This window comes from Telmatherina bonti (assembly GCF_933228915.1).
Source record: "Telmatherina bonti genome assembly, chromosome: 8".
NCBI classification, from domain to species: domain Eukaryota; kingdom Metazoa; phylum Chordata; class Actinopteri; order Atheriniformes; family Telmatherinidae; genus Telmatherina; species Telmatherina bonti.
This window is the reverse complement of record NC_136626.1, coordinates 15,925,063-15,948,784: the sequence shown is the minus strand read 5'-3', so window position 1 is coordinate 15,948,784 and position 23,722 is coordinate 15,925,063. Positions and strand designations below refer to the sequence as shown.

Sequence of the window (23,722 nt, the reverse complement as noted above, 5' to 3'; positions counted from 1 at the left end):
AAATGTGGTTCCTGAAGAAAAGCTACCCGATTGGTTCTGATGAGAATGGGGTCTCTATGTACAGGTAGAAGATACTGTGTTCAAAGCCAAACCCATTACAATGAGCAATCTGCAATGGGTCCTAAAAGATGTTCACTTGCTTATTTAGGTGAGTCTAGAACAGTCTGTCGAGGACTTTCATGATGTGAACATAACTGGTATCTAGTCATTTGGTTCAGATGATTAAGAGATTTTAGGCACTGTAAGATGTGTTTAACAGCACAGTGATGCTTTTCTGACTCAGGCTAGTGTTCAGAAGGTGCTGAAGAATCTAATGGGGCTGTTCTGAGCTGGTTTCTGAACCCTAGGTTTGACACCATGTGGACCTGCAGAGTTGTTCCAGGTCAGTGTTTTTTGTTGTTTCTTTACCGACAGGCTAGAGGTGGAGGCGGTTGAGATCTCGGTATCTTCTGATGTTCAGGGAGATCAGGCTGTGTTTAGGTCAATGACTGAGCTGTAGAGTGACAGAGTGGAAATCTGACAGGAAAGCTGTGGGCTCATGAAGGGTGTATAGTCTGTTTTTCTTAACTGAACATATTGCTCAGCTAATTAGCCCTGTCCAGACCTCCATTAGTCTGATCCCCCTTTAACTTGAAGCCTGTGATCTTTTTAATTCCTGACCACACATCCCTCATGCTGTTCTGCTGGAGCTGTTTCCCGTAGTCCTTCTTCTTTAATTTTTGTTTTAAGTTGTTGTGTTGTCTTCAATAATTCCCTGTCTCCCTCCTTAAAGGCTTTCTTTTTTATGTTTACCATATTTCTCAGGTCGCTGGTTATTCAGGGCTTCATTAGACCAGTTTTAATAGTCTGTGTAATGCTACTGAACAATGGATTTCCATCCAGGAAACTGTAAAGGGGTGGGGCTTATGTAGCTTTGTATCATTAACATTAAAGCCTACGGTTGTTAATATTGTATTATTAACATTGACCTTAATATTAAAGTGGAACTATTATGTGTATTTCAGGCTAATTTATTTTTATTTCTGAGACCAGAAGAGCTGGGATTGGTCGAGTTATTGTCACAAATAGCTTTATTTACTTCAGACTGACTCTCTCTGTAGGCTGTCAGATCAGCCTGTGGGCAAAACGAGTGGATTGAGACTCTTCCGCATTAAGCCCCGCCTCCCGCCACTGCACTACAGCGGGAGCGCGCACCGCACCTGCTTTCGACGTCATTGTAACATCTCATAAACAGAAGGATTAGGCTAATATGAACTCAATTAAAAAAAAAAAAAAAAAAAAAAAAATACAATGTCAACACATAGCATACAGCTCTACATGTTGGAACCTGAATCAGACCCTGAAAACGACGTGGAAAACAGCAACCCACAGCAACGAATGCAGCAGGATGTCTCTCTTTGGTAAACTCACCAGCCATCGTTGGAAATAACTTTATCCGACGTTTTCCACCCGCCTGATGTATTTGTACATGCCCTTGTTAACCAGTAGAAGGTAACCAATCACCGAACCTTATCCTCCGGTACGTCACAGGGATTTCGAAGTAGAAAAAACTCTCTAAAACGACGCATTTTTCGTTGCCATGGAAACCGAAGGAGGAGAGTGCTGGAACTCAAACTCAAACATGCGTTTAGGTGATAAAAAACAGCGCCGTTCACATGTCTGATGAGGATTCAACCCTGTAACACTGTAGAAAGCTCAGAAAACTCGAAATACCATAATAGCACCCCTTTAAGGTTACCTTCAAGGTAACTAATGTTGAGAGACAAATATTTTTAAAGCTTCATTGCTTAGGTACCTTTGTTTTTTCCCCATTTCTTTGTCAACTGATTGCCGCCATTTTTAGCGAGCTGTAGTGGAGCTTGACGGGAAGATAAGACATCTTTTTTGGTCAAAATACTGTTATTTGCAGAACTATTTTACATTTGTGTCACATTTCCTGAGTACAATTTCAGCCCCTTCTTATATTCCATAAACGGGTAAATAGACGTAATGTTTATGTGGATCCTTGTATACAATTATATTTACCTTTGCAACATCTGAAGAAAAATCAAATCCTGAAGGCATGGCTGCTTTAATTCTGCCATGGCAGTGTGCCATGGTTTTTTACTTGTAGCAAACACCATGAGATACCAATGAATGTATTAGGATACTGTGTTTGCCATGCAGCAAACGCAACAGCAAACGTGATGACATCACAGGCTGTGTGTGCAACGGTACGCAGGTATAATATAAATCATGACCTGAATAAGACAGGTAAACTCTCTGCTAAATAATTTAAGCAAAGACCCACGGCTAAGAGTTTAATGTCCCTTGTGCCCACCTTCTCCTTTATAGTAACATATCCAGGATGGCACCAAAAAGTGTTTCAGAAGCGCTGCAATTCCACCTCCCTTTAGCTTTCCATTGACCTTGTTATTATGGTTTTCTCGTAAAGTCTTAATGTAGTGTACAGACATGTTGGAGTCTGGGATGTGTTCATGCAGCCATGTCTCAGTGAATCACACAATACTGCATATTCTGCTTTCTTTTTGAGACCTAGTTAGCACCTCAAGCTCGTCCATTTTGTTAACGATCTTGTGTTAGCCTTCAGAGATGTTGGGAAAAATTATAACAAAATACAACATTTTAAAACATATAGTCAGAAATAGAAGGGTATTTTTTGTGCCACACCTTGTGTATCCAATCAGTTTTTGTGCATGTACTCTGAGGTTTAGGGAGGTCAATGAGCTAGTGGCGCTATGGTAGCAGGGTAGCTGTTTCTGCAGTGTAGATGATTTTTGAATGTCCCAGTTCTAAAAGAAAAAAGGCTGAATACTGTTACATACCTTACCATGACTGTATTTTAGAGGTGGAGGCAGAGGAGATCTCTGTGTCTTCTGATGCTGAGGGAGATCAGACTGTTATGCTATAAGCATTATAAGCATGTTAATTTATTAATGAACACTTAATTGCATTATACTTGACATGCTTCCCACTCAGCTGTTCTCTGTTTGCTTTTGTTGTACTTTAAGTTCAATAAAGCTGAATTTTGAATTCTTATTCAAATGTTTTTGTTGGCAGTGAATTTACCTGAAGAGTTTTTCAATAAATGAATTAAATTAATTGAAATCAAAATACTTAATTTTATTTATTCATAATTGAGTTCTGAGCGTTAAGTGATGGAAAATTTGAAATCATAGCAAGGCTTCTGCTCTGCTCTAATAAAGTCCTGCTTTTATTAAGCACTGCATTGCGGTCAACCCAATTATAGTAAAGTTTTGATATTTTTAACTTTCATTCAACTGAAAACCCTCCAAACACAAAGCATTTATGTTCAAACTCATAAACGTTTAACTTAACTCTTAACTTTTAGCTTGATAATGCATCACCTGGGAGACAAGTGTGGACTGCAGCCAGGTTAGTTTAGTACCAACAATCTTTTACTACAAAGTCACGCTGTTGTAACACATGCAGAATGTGGCTTGGTTTTATCTTGCAGAAAAAAGCAGGGAAGTCCACAAAAAAATATTTTCGGTTGCAACATATATTGTTCTAAAACTTTTCAAACTTTTTGGATAGTGACTGATCAATCTGTCCAGTCAGAAAGCAGATAGCTTCCTGACCTCCTGCTCCACCACCGGCTCTTAAAGGAGAGTCATCATCCAATCAGAGGTGAAAAGACAAGGACAAAATTCACAATTGCAACTTGAGTCTTGCACACAGTTTTGTTCTTTGCATTTCTGGGCAGGAGGTTTGCAAAAAAAACCTTTTTACAACCATGCAGATTTTTTTGTGCACATTTACAAACCTATAAATCAAACCTGTGCAGTGTATTCAATAAAATATTTGTTATAGAAGATTTGCAAATAATTTTATTCTGTTTTAATTTTTTGTTTGTTTTTTAACGTTTTACACAATGTTCCTGCTTTTTTGGAATTGGGGTTGTACTTGCGAAACCCCCCAGATGAGTTGCAGACAAAATCACTGTTCTGCACAATGTACAAAAACTACCGAGAGAGGAAGTCAGAATTGGCAGATTATCTAGAAGTAGTGAACTTGCATCACCTGCCAGGGAACCAATGCTCCACTTTTTCTGCTCTGTCTCGGTTGTACTGTTGACACTTCTACAGGAGAACAAGTGAGCCTCAGACATTTACTTATTTAATCCTGCACCCTAAAGACAGCAGACAAGTATCCTGTATCCTGTTCTCTAAAAGCAATATTTGCAATTTTTCTCTCTGAGAAGTAGCGAAGATTGTTCTAAAAGTTGGTAGACTGTTGCTCTAGTTGCTTGTTTGGAAAAAGGTTTCTAATCAGCTGTGTAAATTAGCTTTATCTAGTAATAAAATTAAATAAAACTGCATCAGAACTACAGGTACAGGAATTCACTTGGGGAACATTTTCTTCTATCCTGAAAAAAACAAAAACAGTAACTTTCAGATGTATTTTCAATGCCCAAGTTGAACATCTTTGTAAAAAAAAAAAAAAAAACAAAACAAAGAAAACTTATAACTGTGCTTACCATTCTGTAGTATTCTTATTATTTTACCAGTCTGCCAGAGCCAGGGAACTGGGACCAGTTACTCGACCTTATAGCAGAGGAGTATTGCCCTATTCTTGTCTAATTTTGCATTTTGCCCAACAATCACAGGTCTTTGTCTTCATCTTTATTTCACGATGCACAGCCCTTTCTATTAGAGAAGGTGTGGATTTTAGGTAGGCCAGTTCCTTTGCTTTTGTATGAAGCATCCTGTTGTAATGGATGCAGTATGTTTTAAAATTGACCTGCTGAGATATGAAAGACTTTCTCTCAAAAACGACATTGTGTGGGTGGTAACATATTTCGCTCTAACAGCTGTATAAACCTTTTAGCATTCATATTGATTTTCCAGGTTGCAGGCTGCTGTTCAACACCAGTGCACCCCTGTTCTGTCAGACATGCAGGCATTTCTTTATACTGCCAACAAACCATATGCCTCTTTAGTCTGGAAGGTCCAGGGTGTGGTTTTCCCCTAAAATTTTTAAGTTTTGATTTGTTTGACGACATAAGGCCTTTTTGTGTAGTTTTTGTAGTTCTCTTTGTGTATGCATCGGTTCTCTCTGGGAATTCCGGTTTCCTCTCTAGGAGTGAGTGTGAGTAGTTGTTTGTCTCTCTGTTTGACTGTCCAGAGTGTTTCTTGCTTCTCGCTTAGTAACTGCTGGGATATTCTCCAGCTCCTCCACGACCTTGAATCGGATTAAACGGTGTAGAAAATAAATAGATGGATTTCACAAAGTGCATTACAGGGGAAAAAATATAACAAATTTACCACAACACACAAAATTATCAATAGTAATGAATAAGCAGAAGTCATTTAGAGGATACTAAAATTGTTGCTAGGTCAGTGATGTAACAGGAACAAGAACCTTTGAATGCTTCAAAATTGATCATTTAAGTCTTAAAATTTATCAGAAAATGTACTGGCAGGCAGCCAGTGTACTGAAAAATGGACGTAAATGGTGCCATGTTTCCTCATTCTGGGGTTACCTGTAGAGTTTTATTACGTCTCCAGGGATTTTTGAATAAGTCAAAATTTTCTACAGTATTCCAGCTGTGATTAAATAAAAGCATGTAAAATTGTGAGTATCTTTAATCGTTTAAAAATAAAAAATAAAAAAGATTTCACGTCTTAGAAATATTTCAGAATTGTGCAAGTTCATGGTACGATGCTCAAACTGAATTTATCATTGAACCAGATGCCAGAAGTTGTTTGCACCAAGCTTCATGTAGATTTCATCCTGTGTTGCATTTATACATTTTGTCGCATTTCAAACAAATAGAGATTAGTTTTTCCATCTTTTTATTCTATGCTCTTCCTGTTTCTGAATTCTTTTGCAAGCAAGGATGTTTATCTGAGGAGCTCATGTATTAATTTCAGTAATCTATTATGGCAATTGGCTAAATGCAAACTTCCTAACAGGCTCCTGTGCTACATTTCCTAACACAATAGTTTCTCATCACAAAATCCTAAAAACATATTTTTACAGTACCAGTCAAATGTTTGGACACACTTCCTACTGGATTTAATTGGAAAAAAAAATGTGTCCAAACTTTTGACTGGCAGTGTATATTTCAGAACAAAATGAAATGAGTCATTACAGTAAATCATTTACATTGTTTTAGTAATTGTGATCTTTTGAGTAATTAAGGAGCAAAGATCTCTTATTTTCTTGAACATGCCCCCCCAGCCTCTTTAAAATAATGATAAATTGTTTTTACCTTTAACATGAGTTTTTCATTGATCAGATTCTATTAAGACTTGGTCAATTTAGTCTTGATCAGCATGTAATCTTATCAGCACTGCCAACTTTAATGTCATACTTTAAGACGTTTTCTTCCCTTAATCTGTGTATACATGTTTGTAAGAGATTTTAAAATTTGAGTTTTCACTTTAATGTTCCTATTTCTTGGGTTCAACTCTGCATTATCTTTGTTCACAGTTCTCTTGTATCTAAAATAAATTCACATTATCACATTCAAAGTCACATTTGCTACGTTTACATGGGAGTAATTCCTGTTTAATTTCGAATAAAAGTTAATTCTGCTTTAAACTGATGAAAAATGACCATGTAAACACTTAATTCCTAATGCCAATTTCTATTCGGAATTCAACTTAATCCTGATGTATGTGGCTGATTTATTCCCATTTTAATTTTGAACTATTTAATTCTTCTGTCATGTAAACCTTAATTTCGCTCTAAATTAATTCTGGTCGTTACATTGTCCTGTTCCAATGACGCGCGTTGTTTTGCCTTCCGTGTTCGGTGGTCTGTCTTTCTTCTCCTTCTCAGTTGGAGCAAAGGTTGAAGTAGTATACTCATGTTGAGCTGGTACTTCAAATTTACAATAAAAATAGCAGCAAAACTGGTACTTATATAGTTTTTACAAGTTACAACTGAAAAGACGAGAAGTAGGGAGCAAACTTTGTTTATTTCCAGTATATGTCATACGTCACATGCACCCTCTGTCCAATCAGAACCCTTCCCAGCCCGCCGCTTTAAAGAGGAATCAAGTAAGGATGTGTTTATGTAAAGGTTCATTCGGAATTATTATATTCATGTAAACTCGTAGGAGAATACATTAATTCCGAATTAAAAAACATCTTGTGACCGTACCCATTGTGACTTTGATGTTGATCAATGTGACTAATTTTGAAATGCAATGGTACAAATATAATGACTAGATTATTGTACCTGTGCTGTCTGTCCGTTTTCTGTTTTCTTGTATGACAGTAGAATCTGATCATGCATTACAGCTCTTTTCATCCCTTGAGTTGCTTGTTGATAAAATATTTTAATATAGTAAGAAAAAAGATGTTGTTCAGCAGATATCCAGTGTGTTCATTCAGATTTTAACCATTATAATACAATGTGTTTAATATTTGCTGCAACGTTTCAGTCACTGTTCACAGAGGTCCTGTTTCCTTACAGGATGGAATCATCATGTTTGGACCTGGCTCTGGAAGGTGAGCGGCTCTGCAAGGCAGGTGACTATCGTGCAGGCGTGTCCTTCTTTGAGTCTGCCTTGCAGGTTGGAACAGAGGACCTCCAAATCCTTAGTGCCATCTACAGTCAGCTAGGAAATGCCTACTTTCACCTTCAGGAGTACAAAAAAGCCTTGGAGTACCATCAGCATGACCTCACACTTACCAGGTAAACATTTAGAAATGTCAGTCAGTCACGTTTATTCAAACTTTTAATCACAATCTTCCCTTCAGTGATTGAATAGTTAAACTACAACTTCTAGGAGTTTTACTGAATAGAGCTGCTTTGTTCTTCTCTTTTTTGTTCATGTTTTCTTATAGCCGACTGTACATACACTTTTTTTTTCTCTATTTCAATGCCAGAACAATTGGAGATGAACAAGGAGAGGCTAAAGCCAGTGGTAACCTTGGGAATACATTAAAGCTTTTAGGGCGTTATGACGAAGCAGTGGTCTGTTGCCAAAGACATTTGGATATTGCAAAATCCATATATGATAAGGTGGGTCATATTTTTGTTTCAGTTAAAGTTACAAGTTAATTAAGTCAAATTGAAATATGAATTTGGTATTTTTGTTTGACTAAACCACGGATAAATGACTGAAAAATTTAGTTTTTGTGACTAAAAAGCTCATTGACTTTGATATGAATAAGGGGGTCGTACAACATGAACCACATAACATTCTTCATAGCCACATAATGTTCGTAAAATGTATTTTAAAAAAAATCTGTACCTAACCTTAGAATAGTTGGCCAGCCTAAAGGGAAACAAGAAAGTCTGATTTCAGTGTATTTTAAGTATTTAATTACAGCCATGGTCACTCTGGTTCCTGTCTGTGAAAATGTGCTGTGCATGCTGTAGGTTGGGCAGGCTCGAGCTCTGTATAATTTCGGAAACATTTACCACGCCAAGGGTAAGAACATCTGCTGGAGTGGAGCTGAGCCAGGAGAGTTTCCAGAAGAAGCCAAGATTGCTTTGCGAAAAGCGGCTCACTACTACGAGTGAGTTTCTGTTTACCTTGAAATATTAACTGGGTTTTGTTTCAGTATTTCAGTGATGTGAAATTATATAAAAGCATATTCAGAAGTATTTAAATTAATTTATGCATGAATGAATGAAAAGTTTGGTCCTCCATACTGTTTTGTATAGTGTTTTTATTAAAATTAATATTGTGATTTAATTTACACACTGACAATGATCATTTCAGTTTTTTGATCCATACTGACACAATAGTATCAGAGTTGCTGCAGATTTATGAATGGAACATTCATGACGAGAATCTTACATTCCATGACATCCTAAAGGGGCTTTATTGGACTGAGATCTTGTGTCATGGAAGACCAGTGGATTTCAGGGAAGCTGTGATTTAAAAAAAAAAAAAAAAAAAAAAAAAAAAAAAGAACTCAAATGATTTGAGTTAAATGACATTATCTTTCTGGAAGTAGCCATCATACTACTCTGTGGTCATAAAGGGATGGGCATGGTGAGTAGGGCTGCAACTAACTGCTATTTTAATAGTCGACTAGTCACCGACTATTGAAACAATTAGTTGACTAATCGGATCATTTATTTGTTTTTTTTTTTATTTAGCATGAGGTTGCTTTATTTTGTGGCAAATGATAATAAACACAAGAAATCAACTTTGCTGCTGAAAGGTGGGTTTACTAAAAGAAAACAAAAATGTCCTGTATTATAAAACCACCTGGCAGGATCAGTGCTCAGTATTGACATAAAATCCATAAATAAATAAGTCTCTGTCCATTTTCTAATGACAGGGAAATGTTTTTTTCTTTTTTTTATTGTAAAAAATAAATAACTAAAAAAGCACTCGGAGAGTCCAAACCTCCACCAAGGGCCAATGGCCTTACCTCACAATGTTAAAGAATCCTTTAAAAAAAATTCCTGGATCCAGACGGTGATCCAGATCGCCACCAAAATTATATCAGTTCTTCCTTTTCACATTTCCAACAACTCCTGAGAAATTTTCGTCCATAATTTTTTGAGTTATCTTGAACACTAACAGATAAATGGGAGGTAAAACATAACCTCCTTGCCGGAGCGAATAAAATCAAGTACTTTTTTTTTTTTTTTAACTTCAAACCAAGGGCAGGCACATTAGCAGCAGTCACACAGTTCATAAAACAAAGAGCATTTTTGTGAAGTTCATGAAGTGGTCAGCTGCACAATTTTGCAAGAGAACTTTACAATTCCAACAGTCTGAAATCTTACGGTTTTAATGACATTTCTAGCTGAAAATAAAGCATTCAGAGTTTTCTAAACAATTGAATGAAATGAGCGGCCTCATATCACAGATCAGCATCTCCAAGACTGACTCTGTGAGAGCAGTTGTCTGTTGCAGGGTGCACGTCTGTTTCCTCTGCTGAAAGGGGTCCATGGTGGCTCTCTTCTTCCCAACAAACCATGGGTCGTCACAGACTGCATGTATTTAATTTAAAATACTTTAGTCAGGCAGTCAATCTGACAATATGTTTTATTTTTTATGTTTCATGTCAATCAGTAACAGCCAATCACCTTTCCCTATTCTGAAGCTCAATTTGAACTTTAAAAAAACTGCTTTGACTGTGTGTGTGTGTGTGTGTGTGTGTGTGTGTGTGTGTGTGTGTGTGTGTGTGTGTGTGTGTGTGTGTGTGTGTGTGTGTGTGTGTGTGTGTGTGTGTGTGTGTGTGTGCCTAAATGCATTAGGTTGCTGCTTTGTGTGATTGGTTGATAAACAATTTTCTTAATAAGCAGTTGAACAGGTGAGAATAAATACTGGGTGAGAATAAATAAATATATATATATGTATACATACTCATACATACATACATACATACATAGACACATACATGCTAGGAGTGGGAAAATAGTCAAACAATCGAATATTAGGATTTTTTGCTTCACAATTTTAATTTTTTTTTTTTTTTTGTTTATTTTTTCCAAATAAAAATAATACATTATAAAATTTTTGTCATTTTTTTATTGATCTTTTACTTGTCTTTTTGGGCATTATAGCAGCAGAATTATTGTGTGGCTACTGTGTTGTTTTTTTCCGATTTGAAATCAAGAAAAACGACAAGCAAAAAAAAAAAGTTTTGCACATTTTATATGTTTTTAAACTACAGAAATCAGCAATATCAAAGAATTTTGAGAATTGCAATTTAAATCGAATCGGCTCCTAAAAAATCAGAATCAAATCGGGACAAAAGCATATTGTCACAGCCCTAATGAATACATAAGGCTAAGAAAAAATATTGTTTTCAAGTTGAATTGTCATATGGAGTCATCACAAAGCCATAAAAATTAACACAGCAGTTTTATATTCATGTGTAAATATGGTATAAAATCTTTTGTATGTATATCATTTCCACCTGTTGTGAATTTTATTTTTTTTTTTTTTTTTTTTTTTTTTAATAATCACAGAGCAAACCTGTCCATGGCGAAGGAGTTAGGTGACCGTGCAGCCCAGGGTCGTACCTATGGGAATCTTGGTAATACTTACTATCTCTTGGGTGACTTTCAGTCTGCAGCAGCTGCTCATGAAAAGGTAAGACGGCATTAGAACAGAACAGTTCTGTTTGTTCTTTCTCCAAGTATTTTATAGCATAGCTTTTATTCTGGTTTAAAATGGTAATATATGTATAATTGCTGATAAATATATCAAATATATGTATAATTGCTGATAAATACTTTTACATAATGACCATAAACAATATTTTTGTTTTCACGTTTTCTTTATCTTATATTGCTTTATATTTATTCTGGCTTCAGTGGGAGTCATTTGTAACTTAACTCTTAACTCTTCTTCATGTTGGGCAGCGGCTTCAAATTGCTAAAGAATTTGGGGACAAATCTGCTGAACGAAGGGCTCACTGCAACCTTGGCAATGCATACATATTCCTCAGCCAGTTTGAGGTGGCTACTAATCACTACAAGTGAGTAAATGTGAAGCTTTGTGCTGGTCTATTTAGTAAGTGATAGGTTGTGCTATATACAGAACGACTTGAAAAAGACACTTAAATTTGTTAACAGTCGAAAGTGTGTTCATCAGATAAATGAATTTATTTTTATTTTTCAAGTTCTTTATGTAAGACTTAAAGACATTGTGATATTTTTTTTAAAATATGTTGAGGAACAGACCACTATTTTCATGTAATACATGTTTTTAAAATAATAGCAAAGATAGAAAAAGAAAAGAGCAGATAACTATCATTCTCCCACACCCGCCCTAGAAATTCTTTGACCTTCTTCCTTCCCTTCTCGTTTGCCCTAAGGAGGACTTTGCAGCTGGCCAGACTTTTGAAGGACAGAGCAGTGGAGGCTCAGGCCTGTTACAGTTTGGGTAACACCTACACACTTCTGCAAGACTATGAGAGAGCCATTGATTATCACCTCAAACATCTGGTCATTGCTCAGGACCTCAACGACCGGTATGCTATCAAGGCCTTTTATTACCAGTTTCTCTGCCAAAATGTCTTTAAAGTAAAAAAAAAAAAAAAAAGGCATTTTGAATGTGGGTGGCCCCTTTACAGATATCCACTAAAACTTTCGAAGGGATGCTATTTACGGGCATCAGAGACCTTAAAGATGCAGTACTATTGCAATTTTCTCATTGATGCGCCGCCTGTTAATGGCTAATTCAGAATTCATCTTGCAACCTAGCGGTACTGTGAAGTGTCTCCAGCCAGTAAAAGACAATCATATCTTGACTCTTGTCTTATCTCTTGTTTAGTCTTTCCTTCTTTTTTTTTTTGTCTCTGATAACATTTTTCATTTCTTTGCTGAATCAGTCATGGCATGCGTTCAAAACAGTGTATTTATATCTTTTACCAGCATGTGACATGACGATTTAAGCTAAATTCAGCTGTATGTCCTGTGGTATCCCAGATGAAAATGTTGTGTAGAACATGGAGTTTTAAGGTCAGAAGTTATGCATCTTTAAAGGCAGCCAGATCAGCATGAAAAGACCAGGATATTATACTGTTACCTTACAAAATACATTTGGCAGCAATAAGGGTTCATAAATGTACAATTAAATGTACAATTAAAAATGTTATTGCATATATATATATATATATATATATATATATATATATATATATATATATATATATATATATATATATATATATATATATATATATATATATATATATGCACACATACATGTATGTGTATGTATGTATGTGTGCATATATATATATATATATATATATACACACACACACACATATACATGTATGTGTGCATATATATATATATATATATATACACACACACACACACACATATACATGTATGTGTGCATATATATATGTATGTGTATGTATATATAATTTATTAATAATATAATGTTCTACCTGTTGAAGATGAGGTTTTTAGCATACTAGTCTCATCATTTCAGTGATACATTGCCCATTTTTACAGGATTACTGTTAAAGTTGCTCAGTCTGGTTTACCTCTCATCATACAGAGTTGGCGAAGGGAGAGCCTACTGGAGTTTGGGAAATGCCCACACTGCTCTGGGGAATCATGAGCAAGCCATGTACTTTGCTGAGAAACATCTGGAAATTGCCAAAGAGGTGACTGTTTACACTGTAATTTACCTCCTTTCTTTAATTCTACTCAGTTTTTACTGTCAACCTACACTGCCATCTAGTGGTTATATTGAGAACAGCAAAGAATGACTTTGTTGCTTATATTCTTAAGTTGAAATTAACATCATGCCCCTGTATTTAATATCCACATGCTCATATCAAACTTTGATTTTATTAATGATGCAGACTGGAGACAAAAGTGGCGAGGCAACAGCTAGGATGAACTTGTCAGACCTACGACTTTTTGTAGGCCTCAAGTCGAACTCCCACTTGCATCATGCCTTATGCAACACAAATACCAACAGTTCTACCCTGCCAGGAACCCACCAGGGTCATCTCAACCTACCTGGTAAGTAAATGCACCTTGGAGTAGTATGCCTAATCCAGTTTTTTTTACATCTAAATGAGTACTGGAATATATAGATAGACCAGAGAACACAGTTAATTGACATTCAATGTCATGTAGTGGCAGGTACATCTAAGTGATGCTAAACCATATTTTTAATGCTTTTGTATGTTTCAGGGGTGAAACCTTCAATAAGGGATAAAGGAAGTGCAGAAAAACTAAATGGTTCAAAGTCTGATAAAAAGCAAAGTGGAAATTCACCTGCATACCCAGTACGTATGGCTTCACTCAACAAAGTTGCAGAATCTGATTTGAAAATTGCCTCAAGACATAGAGACACATAACAAACTTGTTTTAGAACATTTTTATCACCATTTTTTATGATCATTATTATTATTCATAAGATCATTTGAAGTGAGCCAGTAAAAGTTCTTTGTGTATTTGGGCTTTTTTAAAATGTCCATTTGTACTTTGCTTAAAAGTGGTCCCAAATAAACATTTTGACAAAGTTAACTGTCTGTATTGGCCTTGTATTTACAGGAGTTTGAGGAGGATGTATTTCCTGGGTCATCAAAAAACAGCACAATGAGAGCATCGACTAAACTTTTCCTTTTCCAGCGGATTAAAAGTAAGAAGCAGAAGAACAACAAATCATCCCCCAAAGATGAAGAAGAAAACCACACTGTTTCAGAGCAGGATGAAACCGTTTCTTCTAAGGTATTTTCAAATTACAGCTGTTTTTTTTTTTCCAAAAGTTAAATTTGAACTATTTATCCTGTGACACGGTCTCATTCCGAAAGCTTTTCATTTGTGGTTATTAACACAAATGGAGAGGAAGTGTTGTCACATTAAATGTATGGTTCACTTTTCTAAATGTTGTCAGACTCTTGTCTATATTAGTGTCAAACTCAGGTTGTACAAGATAAGTTCTATATTTTTTACAACTGTACAGTGGAGTCCAAACCTTATTCAGTCTTAGCCTGCACACAGCAGTTTTATTATGATGAAAGGAAGTAGATCTTTACAAAAAATTATGGAAAACACACACATAAACAGCTGTCTTATTAGTTGCTACACACAATTCCATGAAAGTAAAGAAAAACAAGTTTTTCTTTCCAAGTTTTAATTTTTTCATTGGTGGCTATTGCAGAATTACAGGCTAGTCTTATTAGAATGAGACTGGAATAACCAGTGATTCATCCTGCATCTGAACCAGAAAATAATCTTAACTTGTTAGAACTTGTTTAAATCTTGTCAGCTGATCCTCCGTATTATCCAAGGCCTTTTTCCTCATGTTAATCCTATTTTATTTTGTTTTTAACATCACAGTCAAAACCACGAGACACTATTGGAGAGGACGGCTTTTTCGACCTCCTTTCTCGTTTTCAGGGCAACAGAATGGATGACCAAAGGTGTACATTGGATGGCCAAAGCCATCTCTCTGCCCAATCCCCTCCCTCCTCTACCTTACCTTTAGCTGAAGAGAAATGTGAGTGGTTCCTGTGTTCATCTGTGTTCACACCATACTAAATGTAACAGTGTTGTTTTCTCACTTGTCTTCCAGATTTCCATACTTGTCAAAGAAATCTGATTAATATGGAGTTTTTTTTCCCATGTAGTTTCATCTTATCCCCTCAGTAAACACAACACAGAATATTATTGAACAGTTTCCACTGGAAAGACTATCGTGTAACTCCAATGGTGTGAATGCATCAAGTTTATACATTTGTGCTGTGATTGTATTTGGTGATTCTCTGTGCTGCTTGTGTTTGGGTTGACCTGAAGGAATACTCTACCCACTATCTTCCAGTGCTTGTAGGAGCAGTGGGATTTATGGGCCATTTTGATTCTCTTAATTATTATTGATATACTTTTCTGTAATAAGTATGATAATACTTATAATACTATAATAATCACAATCAAATTCCATGAGGACAAATTTCTAATCCAGCCTGATCATTTTGGGGGGAGTATTGCTTTTTTAAAAATGTAGAATTACTTGGAACTGAATAAATATATCTATTCAGTATAAGTGTGTGTGCATATATATATATATATATATATATATATATATATGCTCAAAAAATAAAGGGAACACTAAAGTAACATGTTGTAGATCTGAATGAGTGAAATATTTTCATTAAATACTTTGTTCTTTCCATAGCTGAATGTGCTGACAACAAAATCACACAAAAATGATCAATGAAAATCAAATTTATCAACCCATGTAGGTCTGGATTTGGAGTTATACTCAAAATTAAAGTGGAAAAACACTACAGGCTGATCCAACTTTGATGTAATATCCTTTAACCAAGTCACCTGATGTACTGGCCTGTCTCCTGGTAGCCCCTCCATGCTCTGCATACTACACTGACAGACACAGCAAACCTTCTTGCCACAGCTCGCATTGATGTGTCATCCTGGATGAGCTGCACCACCTGAGCCACATGTGTGGGTTGTAGACTCCGTTTCATGCTACCGCTAGAGTGAAAGCAACACCAGCATTCAAAAGTGACCAAAACATCAACCAGAAAGCATCAGAACTGAGAAGTGGTCTGTGGTCACCACCTGCAGAACCACTCCTTTATTGGGTGTGTCTTGCCAATTGCCTATAATTTCCACCTGTTGTCTATTCCATTTACACAACAACATGTGAAATTAATTATCGATCAGTGTTGCTTCCTAAGTGGACAGTTCGATTTCAAAGAAGTGTGGTTGACTTGGAGTTACATTGTGTTGTTTAAGTGTTCCCTTTATTTTTTTGAGCAGTGTATATATAATTATTTCCTATGTTTTCCCTCCGCATTTAAATAGGTAATTAATGAAAGCAGCTGTCAATAGCTTATCCACAATCACTTTGTTTCCAGCTATTTCAGGTCGCGATCCTGGTCATTTCCTGGAGCTGCTGGCCAGCTCCCAGGCCCGTCGCCTGAACGACCAACGGGTCAGCCTCAGCCATTTTCCTGGCTTACGTCTCAGCATCTCCAACCCGCCTCATATACCCTCCACCTCCAGCACAGACCAAGCCCAGTCTCAAGGTGAGGAAATTTATGGTCCATCCCATTTTAAGCACACATATTTGCCCTAGATTTACAAATACTTGTTTATCTTTCCAGCCCTAATCTCCAGTGCAGACACACCGCACACACCCTCCGTATACAGTCACCTCGAGGCCAGCACTGACCAGCCTGAAGGGGATGAAGTCTTTTTTGACATGCTAGTTAAGTGCCAGGTGAGGTATAAGGAAGCAGTTTGCTTATGAAATATTATCTATCCATTTATAGGAAAGAATTTAAAAAAAAAAAAAAAAACTAGGATTTTCATGTCATCAACTCCATTATTTATGTATGTTCATCAGATATTAGTTAATTTGCTGTTTTGGAAAGTCATAGATACTTCTCTGTAAAATTATAAGTCATTTGAACTTTGTCTCTCTTAAAGCTCGAAACAAATGAACACTAGTTTGAAGACTCAATCCTGAGTGTCCTGGAAGAGCTTTAAACAAAAAAAGCCCATAATGAAATTATTGTTTAGAAAGAAACAAACTATACTTTTTCATTATTTCGTTTAAGGTTTGTAGGTTTCTTTTAAGTTGACTGAGAAATATTATGCCAAAACAAGAAAAATTTTGTAGTTTTTTTGCTTCAATGATGTTTTTATAATTTTGATGTGTTTAATTTACTTTATACTGAGACATTATACTACGGTCTCATAGCTAAATTTAATTTTAAGATGTTCCACTTTGTATAGAGATGTTAAGTTCCATTTGCTTGAAAATATGTTAGAAGTTAATGTTATAAGTATGTTGCAGAGATGATGGTCTTTATAGAGGACAGTGATATCAGGAGTCTAATGGCAGTTTTCTTCATTTATTGCAGAAGATCTTTTTATTTATTAACAATTGATTGAATATGTGTTTTCATTTTTTGTTTTCTTTTTAAGTATCGTGATTTCTGCAGCATGATTTGTGCACTGATCTTTTTTATTTTGTCTTTCAGGGCTCCAGACTGAATGACCAGAGGTGTGCTGCTCCATCATCTACTACTAAGGGGCCTACTGTTCCAAACTACGATTTTTTCAGTCTCATCTTGCGTTCCCAAACCAACCGAATGGAGGAACAGAGGGTTCCACCTCCCACTGGCATTACTCAGTCCAAACCAGGCTGACTTAATGGAGATTTCTTATCTCGCGATGTCAAATGAAGTAGCCAAGCTTTTTTCTTTCATTTCTAATTAGATTTTGTTTTTATAAGCCAGAGTACTGTTGGGAATCCATGGAAAGCCTCTTAGAATGAGAATGAGAATCTCAGATTTTCCAAATTGGACATTATGATAAGACTTTTAAATGTCCAAAAAAAATTTTTCTTTGTTTTTAGATACAGGCCTTATTTGTGCAACAGATACGCTGTTTCCATCAGCAACCTGTGTAGCAGTGACATCTGGTTACCCTGGAGGCTTGCATCAAGTCACTCGTATAAACTGTGGTTCGTGGTGGTTCATATTGGACTCAATTCTGTCTTCCTTTATTATAAGCAAAACAATTAGGTAACTGATATGTAACGGTGGAGAAAGGATATCATATGAGCCAAACGTTCTGCAGGGAAGCAAACTGGGATATTGCAAGCATACTGAACAAATAATTTCTTTCACTCATGTGAAAACATTGCTTTTTCATTTGATATGGTCACAGATGTGTCCAGCAGTACCTTTTCGGATGGTCTAAATGGCAAATCTCATTGGCTTGTTGGATATGAACAAGCCATATCCAACACTACACTACTGGAGCCAATAGCATCAACTGTTTCAGGATATTCTCTCTGATGATTTAAAGACTTGGTTTTACAGTGTTAAAGGGTTAAATGGCTTGTTTTATGACTATGATGTTACAGATTAACTAGAACTGGAGGGAAAGGTAAAATGTAATTCTAGCTTTTATATTTGTGCATTCTCCCAACAGTGGAGAAATAAAATCTCAGTTTACATTTCAGCTTATTTACTGAATCATCATTTTTTGTGTGACACAATGACAATATATACAGTATATATACAGATTTAAATTATCATCTTTTCTTCTGAAGGTGTATTTACAAGGTGCATCAAATTGTCTTTTTTCCAGTTGTTTGTTTATGTCCACATATTAAGTCTTTCAGCATGGATATAATAATATCTTACCAAGTCAAACTTTGAATTCAATTTTCAAAAAAGTGTAACGCCTTTCCAACCTCCTTCCATCTAATATAATAGTGTAAAGTGCACAGTGTTTAGTTGGAAATCATTTATACAGTACAGCCGCTGAATATCTCCCTGATGGAGAACTGCTATGCTTCAGAAGTCAGGCTCTCTTGTTGCTCCCTGCACCTGGAATGGAAAGGAAAACTTTGCTTACTTCCTATTGAAGAATTTACTCAGAATGACTGAATTTTAATTGTTTTGACAGACAGAAACTGCAAGTTATTTAATCTAAACAAAGGGTATACTATGGTTCTTGGACTAAAGTGAACAAGAAATATCATCTTACCTGTTGATGCTACAATTTAAGATACAGCTGTTGCTCTTGTCAAGTCTGTATAGTCCAGAGTTGGGCAGATCTTTACACACTGCCAGGAATTTCTGCAGCTCTGATATTGGGACTCCATTCTGCTGTTGTTGCTATGAATAGCAAGTTAGAAAGTGACATTATTTCAAACTGCCAACATCTAATCATTTATCAGAAACTTATTGATGAAATTTAACCTGAGTGGCAAACATTTAGGGGTGGAAATGGAAGGATAATAACTAAATACCTGTAGTGATCATTATTACCTTGATTGTGTCATATGTGTCAGTGATGATGGTGATGAAAAGACTGAGGATCATGTAGATGAAGAGGGACACGAAGGTATAAAGGTAAACCCTGCTGAAGACCCACACCAGGCTGCTTTTCTGCTTCATGTTCTTAAAGGTTGGAAACATGTCGTCTCCGTTGATGAGGGAGAACAGACACTCTGACACTGTGTTCAAGGTCCGGAACTAAAACAGTCACAAAATACATTACTTTCTAGTGAATCTGTGAAAACAGTTTAATTCTTGATGCACTAGAATTTTCCTTTCTGTTTATTATGTTACCTTCTCATGATACGGGCCAAGAACAATCCAGCCACACAAACAGTAACTTAGGTAGATGATACCCGCACAGCAGATGAAACGAATAACATTTGGAAAAGCGGCCCTGAGTGTCAGAATGAGAATCTGGAAGGCGTGAAAGAATACATAACCGTTTAAAAGTGCACACAACACAACTCTGGACAATAATATTTTATATATATATATATATATATATATATATATATATGTGTGTGTGTGTGTGTCTATAATAAAATATAGAGAGAAGGCTGAAGTTTACTAGATGTCATTTACCCATAATGATCATAATATTTTTCCACTTCAACAATGCACGTGACCACAGCTGCATGGCAATGATCTACTGAAACACTAACAAACTACTAATCATTCCTTGTTTCATGCACAAGTTGCAGTCTTACATTATACTTCCTGGAGTAGCCCATATAGCGGATGACACCAATCCAGACAAACATGGTTCCTGTGCCAAGCAAGATGCTGCACACATCGTAGCTTGTAAGAATCTACAAGGAAAAAAAACAAAAAGTTTTAAAAAATGTTATGGATGAACTCCAGAAATAAGGGGAAATTATAGTTCAATATATGACCTGGTTGAAAGATAAATCTTTACCTTTGTCTGGATTACCATCTTTAAAATGGAGCCAATAATGGTCAGAGCGTCGCTGATAATGATCAAAATATACCAACCACTCACAAACTCCAATTTGTCTGACCATGGTGTGTCTTTACCGCAGTGTTTACTGCAGTGTTGGGTGTATTCCTATACAGAACAAAGTAAAATGCAGGTTTTAACCTGTGTAACAAACTCTGTATTATTTTACAGTATACAATACATTTGCAATACAGTGTGAGAAATCTAGAGAAGTTAAAAAAAAAAAAACAAAGCAAAAGATTTACTAAGGTTTAGAAAAAAGCAGCAAGCATATCACATTACTATTAGTCATGCATGACTCAGGTTGAGCCTGATGATCTTTTAAAGCCTGCAACTTAGGCAAGTATGTGCATGATACACCCATCATGGGCTTTGCTGCCATTTACTCATTAATGCACTTGTTCTTATTCATAAATAGATCAGGTAAATATTTGTTAAAAATGAGTCATTTCCACCCTTCAGTATTGATTGTAGATAAGTGGAAAATACTTTTTCAAATCAGCTCTGTGCCACTTACAATATGACCTGATGTGCATCATACATTTAAAGTTCTTGGCAAATAAACCACTAAGGGGGGTTAGCTAGACACTCACCAACATCAGCAGAATCCCTTTTGTCACGGAGCGTGTGCAGAGAACGAGGGAGGTAATGCACGTTAGAACAATGAGGCAGTCAAACAACACAGTCAGGATTATCGGTTTAGCAGCTGAGGGAATAGAGAAGTTAAAATGATATTTAGTTTTAATTTTCTTAAACATGGCTGTTGAAAAGAATGTATCTTTCCTGTCAACATACAGGCTCCAGTCACATGCAATTCTTTGCATTCGTTGATCTCTATATCACTTTCCAGGTTGATCTTTATCCTGCCACTGTGAGCTTGGTTGCAGAAAGTAATCTGTAAAGCAGACATACCAATTTAAAGGAGAGGGCAAGATAAAAAAAAATTCCCACAACCTTAAATAATTAACATTGTGAATAATCACCTTGAAGCTCTTGTTGAATTTTGCAAAGAGCAAATGTATAAAAAGAATAAGGACAGAATTTGCATTGGCTTTTGTAGTTTTCTACATAGTCTCTAAACTTCGTTTGGACAATGCTAAAAGGTGAATGGTGCTTTTGAGTCTTTATTTTGCCATTAAAAACAAAAGTGCAATTAAACACATTTAATAATATCTCTAATGGGCACTATTCTAAAAATATGTTTATGAGTAATATGAGTCTGCGCTCCAATCTGAAGGCAAATCGTGTTATTAGTTAATCTATAGCTTTTGTTCACCAAGCTAAATCTAATGGTGTAGTTCTGAATCAAAAAGATGCAAACATATCTGTTGTGATAACCTGCAATAAAGCTTTTTAATTACAATGTATTTAACTTGGCTTGATTGCAGTGTAACCACAGATGTAGCGTCATACAGGTGCAGAGTTGCAAGAAATCTAGGTTACATCAGAGGAAGGAATGCAGCGATCACATGTGTCACATTGCTGCTAGTTAAAGGAAGTCTCGACTCAACTTTTGTTTACTGAGCTGTGAAGACAAACATACAATAACACTGAAGTCGTAGCAGTCTGGCAGCTCTCGGTGTCTCACAGTCTGTAAATTTATTGCCTTGAGACCAAATTTGATCTCGATGGAAATTAGCCTGGAAGAAAGTGCAAGAATAAGAGCTAATGTGTGTTTTCATACACAACGACAAAAAGGGAGCAAAAGAGTGTTGCTTTAAGTTTTAAGTATTAAAAAAAAAATTGTCGATGAATCTTACAAACCTTTTGAAATGCAACTCAAAGTTTTGAAGTATGTCATGTGATGGTAGAGCACACATGGGGTAAACTTCTATGCAATCTGTTATAGACCAGCCAAAACAAAAAGAGAAACTGGTGAGAAAACACAAGTAAACATGGGAAGAAATTCTTCACCCAGTAAACACATTGATCGGGGGTTTAGTTATTGTCAATATTGTTAAGCAGTATGAATGCCATCATACCTTTAACAAAATGTTACACATCCAATTCTCCAAAGAAGTAATAAAAACAGCTTTGCACATTTTGAACTCTTGACCAGCATCATCTGAACTTTTCCCAGAGTCTTGTAGCATACCCAAACATATTCCATGCTAATTATTGTCTTTCATTCAAACCCCCAAATGATTTTATTTTTAGAGTTCAGTGATTATGAACACCAGGTACAGCTGTAGAGCCACAGTCTTCCTCAAACAGTTAGTGGTGAGAGATTTTGCATTTCCATGTGAAAAGTAGTGACATAGACTCTTTCTGAAGATCATTTTAAAGATTTCTGAATCATTTTTTTCACTCTGCGACAGGGTAGTTCTTGGGCTTTTATTAAGGGGATCCTTGTGAAGGACAGTCCTTTACATATTCTGGTTTGTCTGACTTTGATTTCTGGTAATGATGACAGAGAATTATTCCTCTTTACTTATCTGAATGGCACGTTATATGTATGCTGCAGTATCTGAGTAAAGCTGTTTGCTGCAGACCAACACAGCTGCCAAAAGGTCTCAGGATGGACAAAACATAATTCAAGTTCATTTTTGACAAGATCTGCTTGTCAATATTTTTTGGCAATTGCCCTTTAAAGCTGCCCATCATTGCATGGCTTTACTTTATCAGGACTCTAGATATTAATTGAGCAATTTTTTAAGCAAGAAATGTCATTCATCAATAATCATCAAGCAATAATCGTGCTTACCTATATCCACATGAGCATCTATATCAAGGGTTTCATTTCCAGCATAGATGGTACCATTCCTGTAAAACTTTTGACAAATGGACATTGGTGTGTAGCCGCTACCATTTTTCTCATATGCATGATTGCCCACTGTGTTGTTGTGCAGGAGTTCATACTAAAAAGGAAAAAATTAAAACAGCCAATAAACATGCTAAATTTACAAAAAAAAAAATCAGCGTGGAGGAAAAGTACAGACAGCTTTGATTTGTTAGTTTTCATTGTTTCTCTTTTTTTTTTTTCTAACTTCCTTTTTATGCCGAAATGACTCCGACCAAAACTTGGCGAACTTGTTCTTTGTTGCTTACTTGGCTTAAAGAACAAGGAAACTGTTTTATGAGAAGGACATGCAATCACACTGAACAGCAAACTTAAGGAAAAGAACAAAGTCCATTCTCGTCATGAGATCAAGCCAGTCAGACTTCCTATACGTGTAAAGCAGCAGAACAATAACATTTCAAAAATCAGGTAAAAAAAGAAAGAGATCCATAATGTGACATGATCAAAATAAATCAACATGTACTGTAAAACATTATTTTTTCTTAAACGTAAAATCCTCTCACCTGTGTTACAATGTAGTCAATGTGATCATAAACATGTGCTTGTCTGTAAACAGCATATGTGTCCATCCCTCCATCAACATAATCTTTCAAGAAGAGGTGCTGGAATGTCATCAGATTTTCCTCCTTAAATGTAACAACCATCTGGTTGCTCAGCCCAAAAGAGACCAACTTTGGTTGGACCAAAACAGTTTTATGAGGTTCAGAAAAA

General features: G+C 36.1%; 2 protein-coding genes across 2 annotated transcripts in view; one reads left to right on the top strand and one right to left on the bottom strand.

Moving 5' to 3' along the window:
- Positions 1 to 7,450: 7,450 nt before the first annotated feature.
- LOC306759371 (G-protein-signaling modulator 2-like) lies at positions 7,451 to 17,606 on the top strand (the record flags this gene model as incomplete). Its single annotated transcript, XM_079245001.1, has 11 exons — positions 7,451 to 7,671; positions 7,866 to 8,001; positions 8,362 to 8,501; positions 10,921 to 11,044; positions 11,317 to 11,432; positions 11,772 to 11,927; positions 12,971 to 13,079; positions 14,770 to 14,929; positions 16,308 to 16,478; positions 16,557 to 16,672; positions 17,439 to 17,606. The coding sequence occupies 11 exons, from the start codon at positions 7,451 to 7,453 to the stop codon at positions 17,604 to 17,606; spliced, it is 1,617 nt and encodes a 538-aa protein (XP_079101127.1).
- A 1,151-nt stretch (positions 17,607 to 18,757) lies between these two features.
- mcoln3b (mucolipin TRP cation channel 3b) overlaps positions 18,758 to 23,722 on the bottom strand; it is a gene marked incomplete at both ends in the record, with an annotated part of 5,230 nt that continues 265 nt past the window's right edge. Inside the window, 12 exons of the mRNA XM_079245595.1 lie at positions 18,758 to 18,797; positions 18,958 to 19,088; positions 19,242 to 19,448; positions 19,545 to 19,667; positions 19,961 to 20,062; positions 20,170 to 20,319; positions 20,805 to 20,917; positions 21,007 to 21,106; positions 21,755 to 21,851; positions 21,976 to 22,051; positions 22,916 to 23,069; positions 23,515 to 23,682. Coding sequence (XP_079101721.1) covers positions 18,758 to 18,797; positions 18,958 to 19,088; positions 19,242 to 19,448; positions 19,545 to 19,667; positions 19,961 to 20,062; positions 20,170 to 20,319; positions 20,805 to 20,917; positions 21,007 to 21,106; positions 21,755 to 21,851; positions 21,976 to 22,051; positions 22,916 to 23,069; positions 23,515 to 23,682 — 1,461 coding nt within the window. The remainder of the gene's footprint in view (positions 18,798 to 18,957; positions 19,089 to 19,241; positions 19,449 to 19,544; positions 19,668 to 19,960; positions 20,063 to 20,169; positions 20,320 to 20,804; positions 20,918 to 21,006; positions 21,107 to 21,754; positions 21,852 to 21,975; positions 22,052 to 22,915; positions 23,070 to 23,514; positions 23,683 to 23,722) is intronic.